Source organism: Podarcis vaucheri (assembly GCF_965113315.1).
Source record: "Podarcis vaucheri genome assembly, chromosome: 14".
Lineage (NCBI taxonomy): Eukaryota > Metazoa > Chordata > Lepidosauria > Squamata > Lacertidae > Podarcis > Podarcis vaucheri.
Window position 1 is genome coordinate 36,390,742 of NC_138752.1, and position 25,262 is coordinate 36,416,003.

At 46.5% G+C, this 25,262-nt stretch overlaps 1 protein-coding gene across 4 annotated transcripts in view; it reads right to left on the minus strand.

Annotated features, from left to right (window-relative positions):
• Nucleotides 1-1,728: 1,728 nt before the first annotated feature.
• Nucleotides 1,729-25,262, minus strand: part of FBXL16 (F-box and leucine rich repeat protein 16) — a 68,089-nt gene continuing 44,555 nt past the window's right edge. For all 4 annotated transcript variants that reach the window (XM_082199166.1, XM_082199164.1, XM_082199165.1 and 1 more), the window contains exons 3-7: nucleotides 13,030-13,751; nucleotides 8,903-9,411; nucleotides 4,523-4,607; nucleotides 3,073-3,136; nucleotides 1,729-1,996 (exon numbers count right to left, since the gene is read on the minus strand). In XM_082199166.1, the coding sequence (XP_082055292.1) occupies nucleotides 1,848-1,996; nucleotides 3,073-3,136; nucleotides 4,523-4,607; nucleotides 8,903-9,411; nucleotides 13,030-13,737 (1,515 nt within the window). In that variant the 5' untranslated portion in view covers nucleotides 13,738-13,751 and the 3' untranslated portion in view covers nucleotides 1,729-1,847. The remainder of the gene's footprint in view (nucleotides 1,997-3,072; nucleotides 3,137-4,522; nucleotides 4,608-8,902; nucleotides 9,412-13,029; nucleotides 13,752-25,262) is intronic.

Genomic DNA, 25,262 nt, shown 5'->3' on the forward strand with positions numbered 1-25,262 from the left:
GTATTTTCTTTAGTGTGAATTCTTCCTAATATACACTTTTTTTTTTTGCAAAGCAGTTTCCCTTGCTCTAATGAATTTCCTTACGTTATTTTCACTAACAAATGCATTGTTATGCACTCTTCACCCCAGTATATGCATATTTAATTTGCACATTTACTTGGCCGCGGAACTGCATTGCAAAATTCAGAGAAGTGCGAAGGAGGGCCGTAGTTTTGGTTTGCGTATCATTACAGAAAGTGTGGATTAGGTAGATCCGTATTTGAACACAAACTGAATCGAATCTCTCCCTCACCCCTATTCCGCATTGCCCACTTCGGTTGGCAGGGTTGCGTAAGGAAAGGAAGGAACTGGTGTGTAAGGGGGTGGTTTGTGGGAGGTTCAGGGAAGGAGATGCCTCCATCTCCTCTGGGCGGAAGCAGAAGACACAGCTGAAAAATCCCTGTGCATCAGTAAATGGAACGTGGATGGAAATACAAAGCCACGCCAGCTTTACACTGGAACAGACAAGCCGAGCCCGGGGTCAAGGCTGCTGCCCACAGCCCTGCCCAAGGCGAAGCAAAATCCAGAGTCTACCTTACCACAAGACGGAAGCAAGCGAGCATGCAAAAGCTGCGGGTTTGTTCCGAAGAGAGGAAGAAGAGAAGAAGGAGAAGGAGAAAAAACCCTTCATCATTAGCAAAATAATAAGAATAATATTTTTTTAAAAAAACCCAGAGGGAGGCAGATGGCTGTCTGCCAAGCATGGCATGACCTTAGGGTCAGCCGGGATTGTTCAGATGACTGTTTGTTAAATCCATTTCCTGGGAAACGTTTGCTCCTTGGTTTGCTCTCTTCATGTGAAGATGACTTACAGTCAACACACCAGCTTTTGCCTGTGGGAGCACCCATCCACCCCGGTCTCCCAAGAGTCACGGGGACAAGGCTTTCTTTCACAGCATTGATCGGTTTGCTTATTCTATCATTTTCTTCCCTCCCTTGTCTCCTCCTATAAACACTTCATTGCAGCGTCCCATTCTTGGAATCCAGAGGTGGAACCCAACACGCATCCGTAATCGCTCCATTATTCATCCTTAACCGACTTTCCTCTATCTCTTTTCTTCAGCTTTCCACCTCTACCTCGAACGACGCCGACTGTTTCAACCGAAGGCTCGGCCATCCAGAATCCATACCTGGGAAGGCCATCAAGGGGGTCTCTCTCCCCTTATTCTTGCATTGCAACCCACCCAAGACCGGGCAGGGGGGGGAGACACAGGCGAACCTCTACCCACCAGCACTTGGCCGGAAACCACTTTTGATCCAGCACTGAGCGGCAGCAGCTTTTGCCACCAACTTGCCAATCTGCCACAGCGGTTTCTTGTTTCTTTCCATTATACCACTTTGTTTGTTTGTTTTTCATTTGTATTTTTGTATTTTTTTTGTTTTTGTGTTTTTTAAGCATCATTTTTTTCCAAAAATTAAGATTTCAGGACAGATCACTACAAGGAAGACGGGAGGTGATGGAGGCATGGGGATTTTACAAACTTGAGGAGGGATTTCTTCCAAGTTGCCACTGCCACGGCTTCATGGGACGTGGACGCACATGCAAAGTGCGCTGGTCATTCGTACGCACGATCTAACTCTTGGCTTACGATTTGCCACACGTTGCGTTGATCTCTCTCTCTCGCTCAGTGTACATGTGAGTGCATGTGTGGTTTATAAGTCACAGCATCTCTCCCGGAAAAGAAAATATATATATATAGATATATTAAATGAATAAATAAAACCATGACTCTGATTGGTTGGTCAGTGCTGGGTTGGGATTGGAGGACCTGGCTCCAGACGATGGTCAGATTCTTCCAGGGAGCGGCTTACTCGATCACCATGCAACGGGGCAAGTGCTGGGAAAAATATTTGAAAAGCTCTGGAGTGGCCCCTGGACAATTTGTCAACTCGAGTTCTTCTAAGTCTTGAAGCTGGACGAGGCCCGAGAGCCCAGTTGTGGTCAGGAGAGGACAACCTGGAAAGACCAAAATCAGAGAGCACCCCATGAACGAGAAGCAACTCATTCAGACGACCACAACTTACAGCAAGCAAGGCTAACAATGGTCACATTCACACGTCACATTTAAAGCACTCTGATACCACTTTTAACAGTCCCCTGCAAAGTGGGATTAACTGTGAAACCACTCTGGGAACTGTAGTTCCAGGAAGGGAACAGGGGCCTCCTAACAATGCTCAGCAGCTCCCAGAAATCTTTGGGGGAAGCCATGCCCGTTCAAAGTAGTGTCATAGTGCTTTACATGTGTGGTGTTAATGTGGCCTCAGAAGTCATCCCCACTGAATTCAGCTGAAGCTATTCTAGGGACACGTGAATTCATTAGTTTTGGTTTCTCTCGGTTTCTCATTTCTCTGGCCTCAAGTTCAGTTCTCCACAATTCCACACTAGTTCAAGATTCTTTTAAAAAAGTTAGCATGAAACTGCATCAGTATTTTAGTGCAAATTTATCCTAATATACACATTTTATGCAATTTGGCCGGTTACACATTTTTGTATGCCATTTCCTTGAACACAATGCTTTTGTATAATATTATTTTCACAAATATAAGTGTTTTAATAGACATTTTACCTCAGTTGTATGCATTTTTGTGCCCATTATTGTCATTCTCATGAGGCAATGCAGCCCTTAGGCCAGGCTTCCTCATCCTTGGCCCTCCAGATGTTTTTGGCCTACAACTCCCATGATCCCTAGCTAGCAGGACCAGTGGTCAGAGATGCTGGGAATTGTAGTCTCAAAACACCTGGAGGGCAGAGGTTGAGGAAGCCTGCCTTAGGCAGAAAAGGGTTTCCTGCCTCTGAAGTAAAATGACCAAAGAAATGAGTATTATCAATTCCCTTTCTCCACTTTCAGCTTTCTGGGGAGAGGGGGAGGTAGTGTGTAATCCCTAGCCAAAGTTTCCCTTATTTTCCTTTTGCCCTGCCCCCACCCCACACAAAAGAATGTGGTGACAGTGTTTGCAAAGTCTCAGCAAAGTGGTGGGTTCAAATGGATTCATGATATGTATCAGAAAATTTCCCCTTAGTTTGGCTCTCACCAGCAACAGACAAGAGGCGTAAACTTCTCATTCCCAGCAGATGCTTCAGGCCAAAATCTTGAACCTGAAACAGGAGAGAAGGAGGGAGGATTTGTGAGCCAGAATTGCTATTACTTGAGAAGCAAGTGGGTTAAGTCTGTTAACTATGCTCGTTTTTAAGACCTGAAGTCTTGCCAATATGGGGGTATTCTATTGGCACGGGTGCCAACTGTGAAATAACCATAGCTGTCAACTTTTCCCTTTTCTTGCAAGGAATCCTATTCGGAGTAAGGGAATTTCCCTTAAAAAAAGGAAAACATTGACAGCTATGTAAATGACCTTTCTAGAGAAGTCTGGGGCAACCTTTGGACCTTCAGATGTTGCTGAACTACAGCTCCTATAAGCCCTGGACACTGGCCATGCACGCTGGGGATTATGGGAGTTGTAGTTCAGTAACAACTGGAGAGCTGAATGGCTGTTAGGCGGAAGATGGAGCAGACTGGTTCTCTGTTACTGCAGATGACAACATTAGGAGAAACTTCCTGATGGCTAGAGCTGTTCAGCAGTGGAACACTCTGCTTCAGGAAGCAGGGGGCTCTCTTTGACTTGAGATCTAGCAGCAGAGGCCTACCCAAAGATACCGCAGTTGCATCCTGTATTGTAGATCTTACACTGAGAAAGAAATTGGACCAGATGACCAACTCTATGTCTGTCCGTATTTTCATCAACAAAATATTGGAGCAGTGGAGGCCGGTCCATTTGGGAAAATAGGGCACTGTCCCATCAGCCTCAGTCTGCCCTCAGCCAGCCCCCACCTGTCTGCCTTCATACCTACAGCCCATCCAAGATGTGGCACTAGCTGTCAACTTCCTCCTCCTTAAGTCTCGGTGGTTGTCCTTGTAGAACTCAGCAGGGAAAAGGATGGAGACAAAACTAGAATTAGTTGGCTGTGCCTGTCATTGGCTCTGGCTAGTCCCAATGGGCACCAGCCATCACTGTTGTCAGTCCTTCAAATAGAGGACTCACCTCCCCAAAGGTGAGGCTACAGGACCACCCGAAGCTCCAGAATATTGTCATTTGCCAACTGACCTGGCAGCTGCCACCACTTGCCAGCTGTTGGGGGAGAGAGCAGGAAGCAGGGATTGCGTAAAGGGAGACCCCCAGAATCTTTCCCACCTCCCCAACCTATTTATAGCCTCTGCCGACAGATTGAAAGAACCAGGCTGCTCTTTCCCCATTACCAGAGGATTCTTGGGGACTGCCCAAGAGATTTTGCCCCTTGAAGACAAGGTGGCATAACACCCTGCTTTCCACACACAGAAGCTGCCTAGAGCTGCTATTGAATTGTACTTCAAGCCTAACAAAGAAAGTCATGTCAGGGGGGGAGAGCTGCCCCTGCTGCCCCTCAACATTTGCCTCCAGAGGCACTTGCATCAGTCTATTAGTAGGGCCAGCCCTATCTATTACCTACCTGGCAGCACCAACGGAGGTATAAGTTCCTAAGAGATGACATGGTGGACAAGTAACTGAGCCCGGTATCTGTGATCCGCACACACCTGCAAGAGAGTTGGGAAAAATTGCAACTGTGAGGAGGAAGGCATGAACAATAGGAGCAAGGGGAAAGGGGGAACTTCTCAACTGCCCAGTCCCTTTTTATTATTGATATAAAGTAGCAGTATAATTTATGCTTTTAAATGCCTTTTTTATGTTGAGATGAGTAATGTATGGATTCCATAGTTTGAGAGCTGGAATATTAGAAAATGTACCATAATACAAATTAAATAAATTCAATAATTCAATAAATAAATAATTCAATATAATCCATATCTATCTTTTGAAGAGTTGTTTCTTTGTTGCTCCGCGTCTGGACAGCTCTTAATATATCCTAACCCAATTTTGCAGGATGGATTCTTCAATCAAGGAGCAGGTTTCGTCTGTGCTTGGATACAGCTGGAAGCCATTTGGAATCAAGATGGCGGGCCACACCTTTCAAAACTGTACTGATCTTAACAACTGATTTCAAAACTGAACTGATATTTTTCCCCTTAGAATTACCTAGCAAAGCCAAATATGAGGCTGCCAGTGTGATATGATTCAATAGATTTTATTTATATGATGCATGATGCTGTTGATGAATATAATACCTAGCTGTACTAAGTACTGTATGTGCTGAAATATTGTATGCACCATATTTTTCAATATTAGTAATACTAGATACAATTTTTTAAAAAGCTGGAGCAGCAGGCATGGGGGGGAAAGCAGGCGACCTTTTGATGGTACAGTTTCTAAAACCATCAGGTTGTATCAAGTGTTAGTTCTACTCAGAGTTATGTCCATTAATTGCAACAAGTGTACTCTGAGTAAAACTTAGTTGGCTACACTCCAGCCTTTCCAAATGTGTTGCCATGAAAACCTGGGCAATGTGCATTTTAAAACAAATTGACATCACATTTTTAATGAAACACCAATAAACTGAACAGCAGCAGTTGTCAGAGGACCAAACTAGACCATGCATTAAATGCATGTGTGCATTGCTATGCATTTTGTACTGGAAGGAAGGAACCTGGGAGATGGGGCAGGGGGGTGTTTCTCGGTGACATCAGAGTGGACAGCCAATCAGTGCTGTGCACTTTGAAGCTTTCAGAACTGTGTCGCCCAATCCTCTTCATCAGAGCTCCATTCTGGAGAGGCACAAGTGCATTTTGAGCTGACTACTTAGAAGACATCTCCACATCCAGAAAAAGCTTCCAGATGAGGACTTAAATTTGGAGACAGGTCTTGGAGAAATTGCACACGGGTTATTGGCAAAAGATTTTTTTAAAATAAGATTTTCTTCTAAAAAGGTAAATCCAGATTAACTTGGTGGCGAGGGCATACAAAAGTTGGTATTTTGATGCCAACGACGCCATGTGGACACTGGCATGATTAAGGAGCACCCATCACCCCAAAACATGTCTCTTCCAAGTGTCCTTTTTATTGTGCATTTGTGCTCATGATGTTTGTGGGATGGTCACACGTTACCCTACATTCATGACTGGTTGCACCCATAGAACCTTTGGGGCAGCCATACTGCTTCATTTCCAGGTAGCGCATCTCCTGCAACTTCCTTGTTGGCTTTGCTCTGCTTCCATAGTCAGAGGCATTGTGTTCCTGAATACCAGTTTTCGGAAGCCCCCAAAGAGGAGGATGCTCTTGTCCTGCTCAAAAGTTCCCACAAGCATCTGGTAGGCCACTGGGGGAACAGGATGTTGGACTTGGACCACTGGTCTCATAGATAGATAGATAGATAGATAGATAGATAGATAGATAGATAGATAGATAGATTCTTTATTGTCATTACACTAGTGCAACATTGCACAAGTGCAACGAAATTGGATGCCATCCCTTAAAAACAACAAAAGCAAAACAACAGCAACAACCAAACAAACCACCTTCCAACCACACCCACACCCACACCCATCAAACTCCCAGGTCTCACTATCGAGTTACAGCATTCAAAAAGGCCACAGCTCTTGGATAGAAACTGTTTTTTAGTCTATTTGTCCTTGACTTGATATTTCTATACCTCCTGCCAGAAGGCAGTAGTGCAAACAGACTGTATCCCGGGTGAGATGGATCCTGCAGGATGTTGTTTGCTTTCCTAAGGCAACGGGAACCGTACAGTTCTTCCAAAGGTGGGAGAGGGTGACCAATAATCCTTTGGGCTGTGGTTATGACCTTCTGGAGCACCTTCCTCTCCCTAGCTGTACAACTGGAGAACCAAGCACAAATACAGTATGTAAGTATGCTCTCTATGGAGCCTCGGTAGAAGGACACCAGCAGTCTCTCACTCAGATTGTTCTTTTTTAAAAGTCTGAGGAAATAAATTCTCTGCTGGGCCTTCTTCACCAGAGCAGTGGTATTTGCGCTCCAAGTCATGCCCTGATCCATAGTCACTCCCATTTATTCTTATGTTCATAGGAGCATTGGCCTCTGCCTTACGCCAAGTCAGACAATTGGTCCATCTAGCTCAGTGTTGTCTATACTACCTAGCAGAGACTCTCCAGGATCCAAGACAGGGCTGTTTCCTATCTGGAGATGCCACAATGTTCTGGAATGGGTGGGGAGGTGTTGCCTCACTTTTGTTGCACTTCTGTACAGGAATAATTTGGTAGCATTGGAAAAGCACCGCAGAACAGCTAAGCAAGCAGAATAAACTTACCACAAATGCCCTATGATTGTGTCAAGCACATGTTGCGGAATACACACACTATAGTCTGGAGAGACCCACAGATTCTCTGCATGTGCTAGGATAACTCACAAGGGGGCAGCATTGAATTAGAGAAGCTTCACTGACTGTGCAGTCCCTAGGCTGAGGGGAGGGCCTTTCCGGATGCCCAGAAATCAGAAGCTACACGCACAACTGGTACCTGAAGTTATGGGTGGGGAGGCAGCTGAGACAATTAGTGCCTTGGCGTAACTGGCGCCAGACACTGATGGAGAGAGCCAGCTTGGTGTAGTTGTTAGGATGCCAGGCCAGGACACAGAAGAAGAGGGTTCAAATTAGCCCTGAAGCTCATTGGTGGGCTTTGGGCCAGTCAGCCTCTCTCAGCCTCATCTACCTCACAGGGTGGTTGTGAGGATAAAACGAGAAGTATATAGTCCACCATGAGCTTATTGGAGGAAAGGTGGGCTAGAAACATAATCTCATATAAAGACGTTGCACCAGCAGGGTCATCTACAGAAGCAAGTGGAAATGAGCCACAGGTGTTTGGAGATCAAGGCTAGAACACTGCTCCTTGAGGCACTGCAGTTCCCTGGAAACCCCTTGGTTTCATGGGGACCAAGCTGCATTGCAGGCAGATAGGCAGCTGCCTCATTGTATCAACCAGGCCACTGGTCCATCTAGCTCAGTACTTGTCTACAATGACTGGCAGTGGCTCTCTAGGGTTTCAGGCAAGAGGGCATTTCCCAGCCCTACCTGGAGATGTTGGGAATTGAATCTGAGACCTTGTGCATGCTAAGCAGGCGCTCTACCCCTGAGCTATGGGCCACCCCTAGTCCCCACCTTGCCTGCTCTGACTCTGCCCTATCAGCAAGCGTCTCTGCTGCAATCAGCTTCCCCTGAGCCTTGAGTTACGATGGGAGAAACTGCTGCACAGACGTCTCTCCTTCTTTTGCCCCTCTGGAAACAGGCCCAGCCCATTTTAAACCGTACCATTAGCTTCTAACCCTTTCAGTGGTTCTCAACCTGTGGGTCCCTAGATGTTGTTGGACTACAACTCCCATCATCCCTGAGTTCTGGCCTTGCTAGCTAGGGATGATGGGAGTTGTAGTCCAACAACATCAGGGGACCCACAGGTTGAGAAGCACTGCAGATTGTTGTGTGTCTGTGCTAGAACCAAGCCCTAGGGTTGTAGGAAGCCATTTAGCTCAGTATTGTCTACACCAGGGGTTGTCAACCTGTTATCTACTGCCCACTGGTGGGCGTTTCAGGATTCTAGGTGGGCTGTAGAAGCTGAATCCTCCTTCCATTGAACACTGGTGGGCGGTAAGGAAACTTTACCATCAAGAAAGATGCATTAGTGGGCGGTATAAAAGGTATAAAAAGGTTGACTACCCCCGGTCTACACTAACCAGCCGCAGATCTCCAGGCTTTTCAGACAGGGGAAACATTCCTACCTGGAGGTGATGAATATCAAACCTAAGACCTTCTGCATCCCAAGCAGGTGCTCTGCCACTGATCTATATGGCCTGGTTTCTGAGCTCAGCTGAGGCCTGGCAAGCTATTTAGCCATTGCTCAGCATATCATGCTTCAATCCTCCATCCCATCCTCTGTGAAACTTCAAGAGGGCTCAGTTCTCTACCTACCTATCAAGGACCAGCTCCTCCAGCTTGTGCAGGTCACAGGCAATGTACTCCAAGGCCATGTCTGTGATCCGAGGACACCATGACAGGTCCAAGCTTCGGAGTTTGCGGAGGTTCTCTGCCACCAGCTCCACGCCATCGTCCGTCACCTTAGAGCAGCCAGAGAGGCTGAGGACACTCAGGTTAGGGAGGCTGTGCACCATGTTGACCACCCCGTGGTTTGTGATCTCCCAGCAGGAGTTCAGGCGGAGGGTGTGGGTTGTGTAACCCTGCTTGGCAGTGAAGTAGGCTAGGGCCGTGTCCGTCACATGATAGGCTTGGAGATTCAGCTCGGTCAAGTTGGGCAGCAGCTGGGAGATGGCGGCAATGGCGTCGTCGGCCACGTTGATGCAGTCGCTGACGCTCAGGGAAGTGATGCGGGCATTCAGGCTCGACCAGAGGCCAGCTTCGGTGAAATCATTACACCCGGACAGTTCCAGCCGCAACACCCCTTGCATCTGTTCCAGCATGACCTGAGAAAGGGAAGACACAGGTTTCATTTTAAGGGAGGGGATTGTAGAGTGGCAAAGCTGGAAAAGACATTGGAAATCATCTAAGCCAGGGATCAGCGGGCATCAGGCTTGTGGGTGGAGACAGAGGTGTAGTAATCTGAGGTCACCTAGGGTTAGGTAAAGGTAAAGGTACCCCTGACCATTTGGTCCAGTCGTGACCGACTCTGGGGTTGCAGCGCTCATCTCGCTTTATTGGCCGAGGGAGACGGTATACAGCTTCCAGGTCATGTGCCCAGCATGACTGAGCCGCTTCTGGCGAACCAGAGCAGCGCATGGAACCGCCGTTTACCTTCCCACCGGAGTGGTACCTATTTATCTACTTGCACTTTGACATGCTAGGTAGGCAAGAGCAGGGACCGAGCAACGGGAGATCACCCTGTCACGGGGATTTGAACCACTGACCTTCTGATCGGCAAGTCCTAGGCTCTGTGGTTTAACCCACAGCGCTACCTGCGTCCCCACCTAGGGTTAAAGACCTGTTAATATTTCTCCAGCAGGGTTTCTGTCTCCAGCATCCTAGAGCTGTCCAATCAATAGGAAGGGGGAGCTTTTTAGCCAGTGAGAAGAGGTCTTTCTGACACTTTGTGCTGATTGGAGCCAATCAGAGTGGGGGGAGGTGAGCGGCCCTAAGTAATGGCTGAGTGGGGATTGGAACCTTTGTCTCCCAGGTCTGACACTCAACTACTATGCCACACTGGCTAAGCAACATTGGGAGGGCCAAAGGTTCCCCACCCTCCTGCTCTTTTGAACCAAGTGGGGCTTCCTCTCAAGCAGACACATGTAGGTGCGTACTGAAAATTACCTACAAGGTATGTGTACTTGGAAGTAAGTCCCACTGAGTTCAAAGGGGCTTCCTCTGATCAACTGTACAATAGTATTGCAGCTTTCACCCACCTCATGCTCTCTCAAAGAGAGAGAAAAAAAGAAGAGAATCACACTCTAAGGATGCTCAAGAAACTGAATTTCCTTAAATTCCATTGGGAATAGACTTGATCTGCGCATTCCAACCTTATCCATGGATTGGAATGAAATTATTCTCCAGATTTTGCACTTCTCTGAATTTTTCAAGACACTCCTCAGATCCCAACAGTTACTTAAATTGCCAACAAGCCAACAATTATTTAATTTGCATATTTTAGGGTAAGATAGGTTTAGAAAGGCATACACCTAGAGGCAGCTTTTTGGGAGGTGGTGCTCCTAGGAATTAATTTAATAACAAAACAAAATTTGATACCAATCCCTCCATTAGAATTACTGGGGATATGAGAGGGGACAAATGAAGATGATTTGGATAAAGAATTGACTCTGTATCTTTCTCTTAAGAATTGATTCTGTATGTATTGTTAGCTGCTAGGATGGTTATCGCAAGAAAATGGAAACATTTAGAGGAGTTCAATAAGGATTTATAGTGTAGTCAAATCTGGTCCATAGCTGTTGCTGAAAAACTAATTCAAAAATTAAGGTATACTAACAGACAATCAGAAAAAGATTCAATTTCAACTAAGTGGCAAAATTTTATATGATGATAACAACGTTCAAATGCCTCCTGTGAATTATGCTACTGTCTGGAACTCTTAGTAACATTTCAGCTTTCCTGATATTTATGAATAAAGTAAACTTTTTTTTAAAGTTACTATCCTGCAACACCAAGAATACCCACCCCCGGGAATGTGAATAAAATTAACTGAATTTATACTTTGTGTGTGCATGTGTTTAATTTTCATTTTCATTCAATTGCATTGTTTGTCTGCATTTATTTATGCTTGTCTATTATTGAAGTATATGTAATTAATTGTTTAAATAAATAAGCAAAACCATGCTAAAAGGAAAGAAGGAAGGAAGGAAGGAAGGAAGGAAGGAAGGAAGGAAGGAAGGAAGGAAGGCATACAGTGGGATAAAATATATTTTTAAGCATGCATTTCATGGGAAGATATGGATTTAGACAGGATTTTCTCTGCATGATTTTTTTTTTAAAGTAAGTAATCAAAGCTAAATGGGGCAGAAGGGCTTACAGAGGTGCACTACCATAAACAGACTGCTGATCCATCCATCTACCCTTACCTCTCACCCCATCAGCCTGCTCAGTTCTTTCTGTGGATTGGGGCCCTCTTTTGCCCAGGCTGCTCAGCTCCTGTAGGCCACCTCTGCTCTGTTTGTCTTTAGACACCCCCCCCTTTATTAAAATAACAGCAACCATCATCTTATGGTGTTTTGGGATTGATTTTGCACTGGATCTGTGTTTCCATCGTTTGCATATGTTGGGTGGTTTTTCTGATGTTCATATTGTGCGTACAATATGGTTGTGGCTGAGTCACATTGGAATAATGGTTTGTCTTTAAAGACAAGCAAACAAATAAGGTCACATCTGTACTATGCATTATAAAGCAGCCTTAGACTTCCCCATGGAAGATGTATTGATTAATATAGCACTATGAGAATTGTAGCTCTGCATGGGGAATCAGCGTCTCCAAACAGCTCCTGGTACCCTGAACAAACTACAGCTCCTAGGATTCTTTGGAGGAAGTCATGACAGTTTAAACTGGTATGGTGCTGCTTAAAATGCATAATGCAGATGGGGCCTAAATCAAGACAGCCGATGCTCAGACATGTTGTAGACCAACATATGGAATGCCGCACGTTCCCCAGCCCTGCAACAGAGGAAAGCAGACCCTCCAAGTGTCCCTCTTCTCCAGGGACAGTCCCAGATTTATAGAAGCTGTCCCAGTTTCTCATTTGATCCCAGAATGTCCTGCTTCTCCTTAGGACATTCCTATTTTCATTGGAGGAATGTTGAGGGTATGGGAAAGGCTCTTTCAGCATGAAGGCAGGGGACCAGGGGCAGGGGACATACTGCACCGCGAGGGCCACATTCTCTTCTGGGCAACGTTCTGTGGGCCACATGCTGAGTGTTGGGGTCAGGAAAAGAGGCAAAGCTGGATAGAGAAAGGTAAAGGGACCCCTGACCATTAAGTCCAGTCGTGGCCGACTCTGGGGTTGCGGCGCTCATCTTGCTTTATTGGCTGAGGGAGCCAGCATACAGCTTCCGGGTCATGTGGCCAGCATGACTAAGCCGCTTCTGGCGAAGCAGAGCAGCGCACGGAAATGCCGTTTACCTTCCTGCCGGAGCGGTACCTATTTATCTACTTGCACTTTGACGTGCTTTCGAACTGCTAGGTGGGCAGGAGCAGGGACCGAGAAATGGGAGCTCACCCCGTTGTGGGGATTCGAACCGCCGACCTTCCGATCGGCAAGTCCTAGACTCTGTGGTTTAACCCACAGTGCCACCCACGTCCCTGGATAGAGAAACACATGTAAAAATTACTTTCTAAGTAACACCCCACACCCCTCTCTATCCTCTATCCAGGCAAGCAAAAGGCATTACTGGAGTTCAGGGACACATTCCAGCCAAGCAAAAACACCCAGAGGATAAAGTCCGACTGGCAAGGAGTGTGGCCTGGGGAGAGGGGGTGTGGCTGGGGAATGAGGGTGTGGCTAGAAGGGGGTGTGGCTACCTGGACTGCCTGTGGTTCCTGGGCCTCAGTTTCCCCCTCTGTGCCTCTGTGCCTACCATCTACCTACCTCAAGGCCTGCGTCTGTGATGGTCGATCTCTTAAGGCTCATGGATTTCACCCCTTTCTTGGACAGAGGATAGTTATCGATGAACTCACAAATGTCCAGGTCGGAGACGCCAACCAGGCAAAACCCCTCAAAACCCCTGATAGCAAAACCCTGGAGGTTGACAAACTCCTTGTCTCCACTGGGCAGGACATTGTAAAGCTCTTTGGTGTGTAGCACCGGCGTCAGGCCCACCCAGAACTTGGGCTGGTACAAGACCCTCCTCCACGCCTTGCAGACCTGGGCCAGGACACACTTCTCGCAGGCGGAAAAGTACGTAAACAAGCGGTTGAGGATCTTCTCGTCCACAGCCAGCTGCCGTTCACTGGGGGAACCGGAGAGGCCTTCGAGGGAAGTGACCTCCCCGTTTGTCGGGGAAGCCTCGCTGGAGTTCAGTCCCACCATGGCAGCTCCAGAAGGAGATGGCACCCCGGCCAGAGCCGCCAAGGACAAGGGCGGTGCCAGGCCGGGGATGGGCAGATCGCTGTGATTTGCTAAGGCTGGACCAATGAGAGCAGGCACAGATGAAGGCTGGCACAAGCGGTTTTTCATCGCTGGGGTCCCTTTGGTGATGCTGGCAGAGCCGAGTCCATTGGCCTGGGCGGGAATCTTCACAAGTCCGTTCCGGGGTAAACATGGAGGTTTCGTATCACCGTTACTCTGGTTCGACATCTTCCAAGGTCACTCTGGAAAAACAACGAGGAAGGCTGTTAGGGAATTGGACCCATGGCGCACCAGGGAACACCCGACTTTTCATCGAATCACCTTGCGGGAAGAATTGCCCCCCTTTTAGATGGTAATGGGCAGAAGTGTAGTGGCCTATGATCACAGTAGGTTGAAGACCCATCACAATTTATGCAGTAGGGTACTAGCAGCATCCCTGTTTGCAGCATCCTAGGGCCACCCAATCAGCATGGAAGGGGAGTTTTTGAGCCAATGAGAAGAAATCTTCTCACGGTTTGTGCTGATTGGAGTCAATCAGAGTCAAAGGAGGTGAGTCAGCCACTGAGGATTGACTCCTAGGGTCCCTCTGTGCATAGGAAGAACACCAGAGGAAGAGTTGCTCCAAAGCTAAGCATTTAGGAACACAGAAAACGGAAGGGGAGCTTTAGTTTAAAAGAGAATGATGTTCAAGTTCTGTTACATATAATGGAACTTCAAGGAAGACACAACTTAAGTCACTTCAAAAGAATATATTGGAATACTCCAAACCATTTGCCCATGTATGTCTACAGAAAATAGTAAATCTGGGTGAAAGGCAACACATGGAGATCAGCACTAACTGTTGCAATGCATCCCTAATTAATATTGTATAATAGCAGTATTGTACAATACAAGGTTGCATAATCTTGGAAGTGGGTACGGCTTTGAGGGGGCATGGCTGTGACTGGCAATGGGTATTGCTTTGCTTACTTCATCAGCATTTGGGTGTGAATTTCTCCCATCTTTGCATACAGTTTTGACAAAATGTACATCTTTTTGCAAAGCAACTTTTCCTAATATAATGCATTTAGGAATGTTATTTTCACAAATACAGTGGTACCTCGGGTTAAGAACTTAATTCATTCTAGAGGCCTGTTCTTAACCTGAAACTGTTCTTAACCTGAGGTACCACTTTAGCTAATGGGGCCTCCCACTGCCGCTGCACCTCCGCCGTGCAATTTCTGTTCTCATCCTGAAGCCAAGTTCTTAACCCGAGGTACTATTTCTGGGTTAGCAGAGTCTGTATCCTGAAGCGTCTCTAACCTGAAGTGTGTGTAACCCAAGGTACCACTGCATATTCATTTTCATGTGCACTTTCCCCTATAATATATGCTTTTTTTGTAAACTTTGATTGCTTGGAAAACTGCACCCAAAAATTCAGGTATGTGCGAATTTTGAAGAAGAACAAGAAGAGGAGGAGGAGTTTGAGTTTGGATTTGATATCCCGCTTTATCACTACCCTAAGGAGTCTCAAAGCAGCTAACATTCTCCTTTCCCTTCCTCCCCCACAACAAACACTCTGCGAGGTGAGTGGGGCTGAGAGACTTCAGAGAAGTGTGACTAGCCCAAGGTCACCCAGCAGCTGCATGTGGAGGAGCGGAGATGTGAACCCGGTTCACCAGATTACAAGACTACCACTCTTAACCACTACACCACATGTTGGTTCTCACAGTGATACGGAAATTGCAAGTTTGATACATTCCCCTTTCAGTACAATGCCTTTCAGTGAATTTCTTCCCCATCCGTATCCATGGGGAATGTTTTACACGAAGCAGCATTCCATCAACCAAGCTCCCTCTGACAGCCCAGAGATCCCTCCCCCTCAGCGAGTGCTAGTCCTGAGTCTGCCACTCTCTCCAGTAAACTAAGCAGAAGGTTGGAAATTGAGCCAATTTTCCTTTAGTGAAATCTTTGTTGCTGAGTTCGTCTTGCTCTGCTATTGTCATGTGAATGAAACTTTCCGGCAGTAACCACAGCAACCAAAGGTGGCAGCTTTGATAGCAACTTAATCCTGGGGCTTGCAAGAGTGGGCGGTGGTGCTGCAAGGGAAGCCCACATGTTTAATATTGGTCTTCTAGGAGAGGACTGATTAGGAAGCATAGGAAGTTGCCTTACACAGATCAGACCACTGGTCTGTCTAAGCTCAGTACTGACTGGCAGCAACTCTCCAGGTTTTCAGGCAGAGGTCCCTATCCAGAAATGCCACAGACTGAATCTGGGTGGAAGATGGTGTCAAAACTAGACTGAGTTGGCTCTGCCTGACATGGGCTCTGGCTCCCCCTACTGTTGGGCTCCCTGCCTTCCAGCCTACCAGTTACAAGGGGCATCAGCTGCCACTGGATTGAAATTGCCTTGTTTCCAAAGAGTCTACATCCTTTTTCTTTCCAGTTACCTCTGGCCATAAGCATTGTCACCATTTTTTATTTTTTAAAAAACCCTCATGATTTATCTACTGCCTTTATTTATATGCTGGACCCAATATTACTAGAACAGGAGGATACAAATATTTTACATATTTTTAAATCCCACACTTTTAAGATCACACTTCATTTTGCATATGTGTTATCCATTGAACCTAAATTCAGAAGTCACACACGCTCGGGTAGCTTTTCTGGTTTGTTTACAGGGGGCCATTTTACCCAGCTGCCTGGCAGGACTCCTAATGCAGGCCTGCAGCAGGGATTTCCTTGAGCCAAGAGATGGATGGATGGGAAGACAGGTTTGGAGATTGGCTTGTGCTTAGCAGGTCACAGCACAGATAATTCACAGGGCCTGACTTCAGTACAGTGTGCAACACAGTGCACTGCTGGACCAGAGCATTTGCAGACCATAGTTGTGATGTTCTGGCTGCTAGATGGTGCCATCTTGTTTACAGAGCCTGATCACTTAAAGAGCTGTACAAGATGATGTGGTAAAATATATTTCCAGCCCTGTCCCTCAGTCCAGAGAATAGTGTGGCCCCAGAGAGTCCAGACACTGGCCAGCTCTGAACTAAAGTGCACACTTGCATCTTGAGGTATATACAGTCAATAAAGCCTTAGCTAATGTAAGCCATTATCAGTATCTTATGCGCCTCAGTATTGCATTCAACAGAATTTCATGTTTAATAAGAATGGGAGGGGGGAATGAAAAAAACATAGCACAAGCAATAGCTCAAACGTGCAGCAAGTAAGAAATCAGAATTTGTAGAATCCAAATGGTTATTTCCAGTACACGAAACTGATTGACAAACAGCCGGCTGTTGTCAGGAGTTAGAATGTGTGTGGGACCAAGACAAACTGTTGCTTGGCTTTTCTTATTTCCCCCTGCCCTCTTGCTTCCTCCTCCTCCTCTTATTAAACTTTTGCACCTCCCCTGTTCTCCATGAGTGCACCCATATGCAGGGGTGTGTGTGTGTGTGTTAGGGAATTTTGTTCTTTTTTTAAAAAAAAAACTATATGCGTCTGTAAATCTTGGGGGTCCCTCCGAGCAAGCAGACACCTCCCTTCGTTGCATCTATAAGGCCAATTGCCATCCCTAGTGATCCTCAGGCCCTATCGAAGTTGGCCGCTAGAGGGAGAAATCTGGCTGCCACCATTCCACACGTTAACACTCCTTTGCTGGAAAAGAGCAACACAGTGGAGGCTGTTCCTTTGGAGCAAATGGGGCACCAACCTCAGTCTGCTCTCAGCCAGGTCCCCTCTTACAACCAGCCCCAGGGTGTGGCACGAGCCATTAGCTCCTTCCTCCTTCGTTTCAGTTTTGCTGTTGCAGAACTCGGCAGGGAGGAGGATGGAGTCAAAACTAGAACCAATTGGCTCTGTCTGCCATTAGCTCTGACTCCAACTGCAGTTGGACTCCCTGCCTTCTGCCCCACCAGCCCCAATGGGCATCAGCCACCTCTGCAGCCATGACAACTGCCCACAGCACATAAAGCAATTGCTGCTGTTTTTCTTCATGGAAAGGATGGGAGCCAGGGAGAGAATTGCAATTTTAGACAGAAGAGGCAGGGACACTACTTTCCTTCTTGTGTTGCCAGCTGACCTGAAAAAATCACTTTGGCCTGCTCTTGTGCATCGAACAGCAGATTAAGGTGCAGAAATTGGCATGGGAATCTTTTGATGACAAAAGCAACCTGTTATTACCTCCTAACACAGGTGCGGGGAACATTTTGCACATTCCCTTCTGGGAAACTTTCCAGGGGCCACACGGCAGTGGGGGGCAGTACCAGGAGCCAAGGGGGCAGAGTAATGAATGTGAAGTTAACTTTTGTACCGTAATCTAGTTTCTATGCACATTCACACACCCCATCTCCATCGATAAATTCAGGCAAGCAAAAGGCACGATCAGAGCTCAAGGGCACTTTCCAGCCAAGCAAAAGCACCCAAGGAGGGAATGGAATTGGTCTGCTAAGTGGGTGTGATCTGGGAGCGTCCCAAGGGCCAGACAGAGAGGCCTGGAGGGCCGCATTTGACCCTTGGGCCCAAGATACACCACCCATGCCCTAACACCTGCGCACCAACCTGCCACTAAGGCGCAGCTGCGGCAGCTGGTTGAAAAGTTGGCAACGACACTGCCTTCCCCTTGCCCTCGCGGGATGTATTTCTAAAGTGCTTTTTCAGTCTATAAATAAGCCCATGAATTATTAAGGGTGCCTTCCACTGTCCAGGCCTTGGACTGGGAAGGCCCCAAAACGGCAGCAGCCCCACAGCCTGTCGCATCCCATTTGCCTTGGGAGGGGCAACCCCCCCAAAAAAAAACCTTGAAAGGGAGAGGGAGGGAGGAAGCAAAGAGTCTGCATCCCAGGAGACTCGCCAGCACAGACATGTTTGAAGCAAGGCTAGGATCTGCTGTCTGCCGGCCTGGACGCTGCTTGCAATCACGTGCCAATGCAGATGACTGCCTGTTTCTATGCTGAGCCAGCTGGCTTGGAGGAACCCCACAAAGACACAGAGAGACAGAAAGAGAGAGAGAGAGAGAGATGCTCAACAGTCATGCTTTCCTCTCCACTGACAGACAACGGGCCTTCCTTCAGTTAAGGCAGCTGGCTGGGAGAGGAATGGAATACAGATGCTGGGTGGTTCCCCCCTTCTTCTGAAAAGCCATTGGTAGCCTCTCCATTTGCACCACCCCACATTCTGCCCCACAAGAACGCAGTGGCCAAGAGAACTAGATTATGCACCCTGTTTAAATGGCACAGAGTAGTAAGGCGTGCCCTCTCTTAGGAGACAGGATTGATTTTGCAGTGTTTACTATTTTAACCAGGAGTTCTGGCAGGGAGAGGGAACCAGAGGGCCGCATTTCCTTCGGAGCAACTTTCCAGGGGCCACATGCTGGCATTTTGGCATGGGCAAAAGTGGGAGCAGCAATGAAGGTAAAATGTACCTTTGTGCAGTAGGCTAGTTTCTACAAACGCACACATTCACAGAGATCAGCAAGAGGCGTTATCACAGTTCAGTGACATATTCCACCCAGACAAAAACACTTGACAGAGTAGTCTGGGAAGAGCCATGAGGGCCGAAAAGAGAGGCCTGGAGGGCCACATTGGATCCTCATGCCTTGGATTCCCCACTGTTAAGTTACAGGGAACCCAACCACTGAACACATGTTTCCATCTCTTTTCTAGTTTTGGATATTTCACCAGGCAGCTTCCAGCACTATTATCAAACACTGAATCTTTGCCTCCCACTACCCTCCGCTCCAAAGGAGACCCCCCCAAAGGAGATTGACAAAGCTGACAATGGCCTAGGAGGAAAGGTTAAAGGAGTTGATGTGTCTTGACTAGAGAAGAGACAACTAAGAGGCTGTATGACACGGGTGGCGCTGTATGACACGGGTGGCGCTCGGTCCCTGCTCCTGCCCACCTAACAGTTTGAAAGCACGTCAAAGTGCAAGTAGATAAACAGGTACTACTCTGGCGAGAAGGTAAACGGTGTTTCCATGCGCTGCTCTGGTTTGCCAGAAGTGGCTCAGTCATGCTGGCCACATGACACAGAAGCTGTGTGCCAGCTCCCTCGGCCAATAAAGTGAGATGAGCGCTGCAACCCCAGAGTCGGCCACGGCTGGACCTAATGGTCAGGGGTCCCTTTACCTTTACCTATGATGCTGTTTTGGATGCTTTAGTTGAGATTCCTCCATTGCAGGGGGTTGGACTTGGGTCCCCTCCACCTCTACAATTCTATGATAGCCACCTTGCCATAGTCAAATATATGATGGTGCAAATGTCTTTCCTACTGTTCCAGAGCAGGGATTGCTAGCATGGCGCTCATTAGATGTTGCTGGACTACAGCTTTCATCATCCCTTACTATTGGCTATGGGTCTTAAGGGAGTTCTGCAACATCTAGAGAGACTATTGCTGCCCTCAAACTTAGCAGTTCAAATCACAATAAAAACGATAGGGTGAGCTTCCTGGCTATGGAAGCTGTTTGGTAGTAGAATAGACTGCCTTAAAAAGCCGGGGACTTCTTCATTAGGGTCATTACTCAGTGGTAGAGCATCTGCTCTAAATGCAGAAGGTCCCATGTCCACTCCCTGGCATCTCCAGGTAGGGTTGGGAGAGACTCATTATCTGAAACCCTGGAGAGCTGCTGCCAGTCAGTGAAGACAATACTGAGTTAGATAGACCAGTTGTTTGACTCAGTCTAAGGCAGCTCCCTGTTAAATGACTTGGTAGAAGCTTGCATCCATCCCATACTCACTTAGGTTGAAAACTGGATCATAGCACGTTGAGTGTATGCTTGCTGTGCAAGAAAGCCCAGACTCTATTCCCATCATAACCAGTTAAAAAGCTTCTCAGGTAGCAAGTGATGGGGGAAAGACATTTGGATTGAGATCCTGAAGAGTCACTGTCCTCTATTTCCATTTAAATCAGAGTCACTCTTTCTAAATGTGCACCTAGGTGCAGGCAACAGCATGGGCACAGTTCCTGCAAAAATTGTGTCCTCTTTTTTCTCTTGTGTGCATTTTGTGCATCTGTTTCTGACAATGTGAGACTGGCAAACTCCATGTGTGCACATGTGTGTATGCTCCCCTAAGGGGATTGTTTATTTTAGGCACATGGCAGGGGGTGCAAGGGAAGGGAAGACCGCCGTTGGAATTATCCCGACCTCAAGCAGATGGAACAAGGCGATAACTCCCAAGCCAGGTGGCGGAAGGGAAGGATGGTTTGTAAATAAATATGAATGAGTCAGATTATGTCTGGCTGGGTGGCAAGCTCAATGGGAAGCTTCCCAATGAGGGGACTGCCCACAAACCCTCTGGGTTCTTCCGGCTTCCCAGTAGCCTCTTCTTCCCATCCCACACCCATTTCTGACTGAGGGAGGGAATCAGAGAGAAGGCCAAGCAAAACCTGTTTTTTGTTGTTTTCCTGCTTGATGTGGAGGTAGAGACTGGTGAAGGTTGCCACTTTCCATTAGCTGGCTCCTGTGCCTTTTTAAAAGCCACACAGAAGGTTGTCTGCAAACAACCTGTTTGTTCAGCTTCCACCCTGATTTGCCTGCACAAAGCTCACAAGGTGGTTAGACAGTGACTGGCCTTTATTGAGGATCCGCTCTATGCAGGGCTGTTATATCAGACCCTCCAAGTGTCAATATTTTCCAGGGACGTCCCTGATTTAGAGAAGCCGTTTTGGTTTCTGATTTGCTCCCAGAATGTTCCACTTTTCCTTAGGATGCCCCTATTTTCATTGGAGAAATGTTGGAGGATATGCAGTTATCTGACCCCCCCCAAGCCACCTGTAGGCAATCCTATATACATGTTTTACATGTTTAATGTTTTATTATTTTTTATGTATGTTGGAAGCTGCCCAGAGTGGCTGGGTCAACCTAGTAAGATGTGTGGGGTATAAATAGTAAAATTATCATTATGGAATGGGACGTCCCTATTTTCATCAGAGAAATGCTGGAGGGTATGTGTTATATGGCTATGAGTCTCCACCCCAATTTGCTTGCAGGGTGTTTACAAGGGATGCCAAACTACCCAGGGTCTCCAGATTCACCTGCTGCTCCGGGTTAGCGCCTCCGGCAATGGCGGATTTCCTCTGATCAGGAGGAATCCGCTCCGTGGAAATCAGTGTCTGGACCGCCACGGCGAGGCGGAGACCCACTAAAAACCACAGGCGGGAGAAGCCTGTGGACATGGGATTCGGCTGGCACCTTTTGCGCCTCCCCTACTCACAGGGAAACCCGGTTTCGGGGTTCCGGAGCGACATGGGGTGAGCGGCGCGGTGCTTCGAATCGACTGCTTCTTTCATGGAGTGAAGCCGCATTGCTGTTACCGGAGAGCGCTGACTTTTTCCTGTGCACAATTGGACTTTAAACAACTACCTGTGAGTAGAACGGAAAATTGGATCTTTAAACATCTTAATTTGGCATCGAAACGGGAAGGTTTCAAACAGGAAGTCCACCTTCCTCTTTTGTAAATAGATTGAAGCAAAGACGTTGCAAACTAAAGTCTGGAAAGCCTTTTGTAAAGGATTAAATCTCCATTGGTTAAAATTACTAAATCCCCCTTGGAAGCAGGAGAAGAGGGGGGGAATTTTAGATCGCCTAAGCCTGCAGGAGAAAGAGTGAAGAAAGATAAATTACCACCGTTTTGAACCTGGGAACGGGCTGCCAGTAAGATCAACGTTTTGGGAAAGTTCATTGACTGTGAATAAAACATATGTTGACAGATAGTTAAATAAGAGAAATATATTGTTTCCATTGTTTCCTTTTGCATTTAAAAAGGAGCAAAAGTAACTGAAAATCGAACTAACTTTGTTGCTGGATCTGCGTTTAAAAGGACGGATACAAATAGAAATTGTTTCCCCTAGAGGGAGCTTTTGAAACTGTTGCAGGAGTGGAGCTGGGGAATTTTCCAGCTGTAGAGATTAAAGACCGTGAGAATCAGAGATTGACCTTGGACAAGAATGTTGACAGAAGAAGCCTTAGTGATTGCATTTTGCAAGACAAGTGCTTTATTGGAACAGCTTCATGAGAAGACGGATGTGATGATTATTAAAATTGACAATTTGGGACAAAAAATGACTGATTTGGGACAAAAAGTGAATACCTATACAGAAACAACTCAGGAATTGATTCAGGAATCTGTTTTGACATGGCAAGCTGTGGAGAAGATGAAGTAGAAAGCTGTTGTTGAACCTCAAGTAATTCAAGTGGAGAGAGCCCCGGCCTTACAGAGGCAATTTGATGAACATAAGCTGTTGCCTTTTACGATTGAATCTAGAGAAAGCCAGATTTGGAGGGATGGAGTCCTGCTTGGATTGGAGAAGGAAAGTTGGATAGATCCCCTTATGCAGGGATGTTCTGGCTTTTGGGATCTGGATTTGGGTCAGGGGGAGATTGGAGTTGTGGGGGCCTTTAGCTTTGGAGGGATTTTGAAACACGCTCTGAAATATCTTTTGGACTTTAGTTCTGACTATGGAGAATGGGCTGACCTGTCGAGAAGGAATAAAGACATTGTTAGGTTGGAGTTTCCCCGAGATCTACTCCTCAGTGCCAAAGGAAGGAAATTAAGAACAAGATCAGCAGAAGATAAAGTAAAGTACATGTATAAATATGAAGAAGATCTGCAGAAGGGACATGGAAAAGAGTTAAGAGCCTCGGATAGAAGATCATCAGGTTGATGGACCATATGGAATTGATAGAAAGGACTGACAGAATCCGAGACCAGGGAGAAGAGACGGTGGAAGAAGATTGGGAAAAAGTTTAAAAATTTATTTAGAGAAATATTGTAAAATTAATGAGTGTTAGAAAAATGTTGGAATGAAATTATACGGCTTTAGTAGAAATGTTATAAGGAGTTAAGTATAAATGAGTTTTAGGGTTTTAATGGTAAGATAAGGTTAAAATAAATTAAGACAATTAAATGACAGAAAACAGTGAAAGATGGAAAGGATTTGCTGGAATAATTAATAACTAGAACACAAAAAAGGGAGGTGTGAGGAGGTCGATGAAACAAGTTAATGAAAGATAAAGATATGGAAATATTGGATGTGTTTTTAATTGTTTTTGCTTTTGTTTTTGTTTTGATGTATTGTGTCTTTTGTTTTTTGTTTTATATGTACTGTAATGTATTGATTTGTATTGTTTACTTTTTCTCTTTCTTTTTTTACTTCTTTCTGTAATTCTTAATTTTTTAATAAATACTATTTTACAGATTCACCTGCTGCTCCCCCAGGTGAATAAGCTGGTTTCATTACACACCCACGCATCCCTTTTTCTCTCTGTCCTCCATCCAGGCAATCAAGAGGCATAATCAGAGTTCAAGGACACATTCCAGCCCATCAAAAACACTCAAGGAAGGCATAAAACAGAGTCAGTGAAGGGTGTGGCCTCCAAAGAAGGGGTGTGGCCTAGGGAGAGTCTCAAAGGCCAGAAAGAGAGGCCCGGAGAGTCACATTTAGTCACTGGGCTTGAGATTCCCCATCTTTAGCTTATCTAGCTCTGGGTGGTGATTTGAGATGGGGGAGAAATTTAAATCAGTCTGCATTTACAGGTAAGCCTACCTAAATCGCATTTTCTGAGATAACTACATAAACTGAAACGCACTTATCCTTTGAAATTTGCACTTCTGTGAATTTTGCAATGCCATTACTCCAGTCAAGTAAAGTGTGCATAAAAATGCATATAATAATGAAAATAACACACAAAAATGCATATTAGGCAAAATTGCATAGAAAAATGTGTCTATTTGAATAAATTCACACTAAAATGCTGATGAATTTTTATGAGAGAAATTAAGAAAAAAATCACATGATGTGGAAATGTGGAGAGCTGAATTTAAGACTGGAAAAATGAGAAACAGAGAGAAACAAAAATGGACAGATCCATCCATAGTAGTGACAGGCAAAAGCCAAACTTTAAAAATATGCTTACCTGATGTAGTAAAGAACACATTATGGAGAAAGGTTTCAAACAGCCTGCTCCTTTAGATGCTAGCTTACTAGACTAAGGGAGTTTTTGAAATGAACATATTTGGATTTGCAACCAGATGCAATTGTGCTGCTGGGTTTTCAAACGACCTTCTGTGCCACAGCAGTCACAGAGTTACACCAGCCTGATTTTATGAGAAGGAAGCAGCACTTCAACCATTGCTGGGATGATATGAGGCACGATAATTTTTGGACTATGTTCCTTGGTGTGTGTGCATGTATGCACATATACTGTGTGTGTGTGTGTGTGTAAAAGGTATAGGGACCACTGACCATTAGGTCCAGTTGTGGACGACTCTGGGGTTGTGGCGCTCATCTCGCTTTACTGGCTGAGGGAGCTGGTGTACAGCTTCCGGGTCATGACTAAGCTGCTTCTGGCGAACCAGAACAGTGCACGGAAACAGCGTTTACCTTCCCACCGGCACGGTACCTATTTATCTACTTGCACTTTGACGTGCTTTCAAACTGCTAGGTTGGCAGGAGCTGGGACCGAGCAATGGCAGCTCACCCCGTTGCAGGGATTCGAACCGCTGACCTTCTGATCGGCAAGCCCTAGGCTCTGTGGTGTGTGCGTGTGTGTATCCCCCCCCCACGTTTATGGGGGGAGCTGCACAAACTAGCCCTCCCTGCACTGGCGGAGGAAGAGGAGTGGGGGGGCACTGCCCCTGGCAGCGCAATCCCCAGGGTGCCATCGTGGCTGGCCCCCCACGCTAGGCGTCCTGCCCCCACAGGCGTTGCACCACGCCCCCAGGACACGTGCCACACCCCTACAGGCGCCGCGCCGCCCCCCGGTGCCAGAGC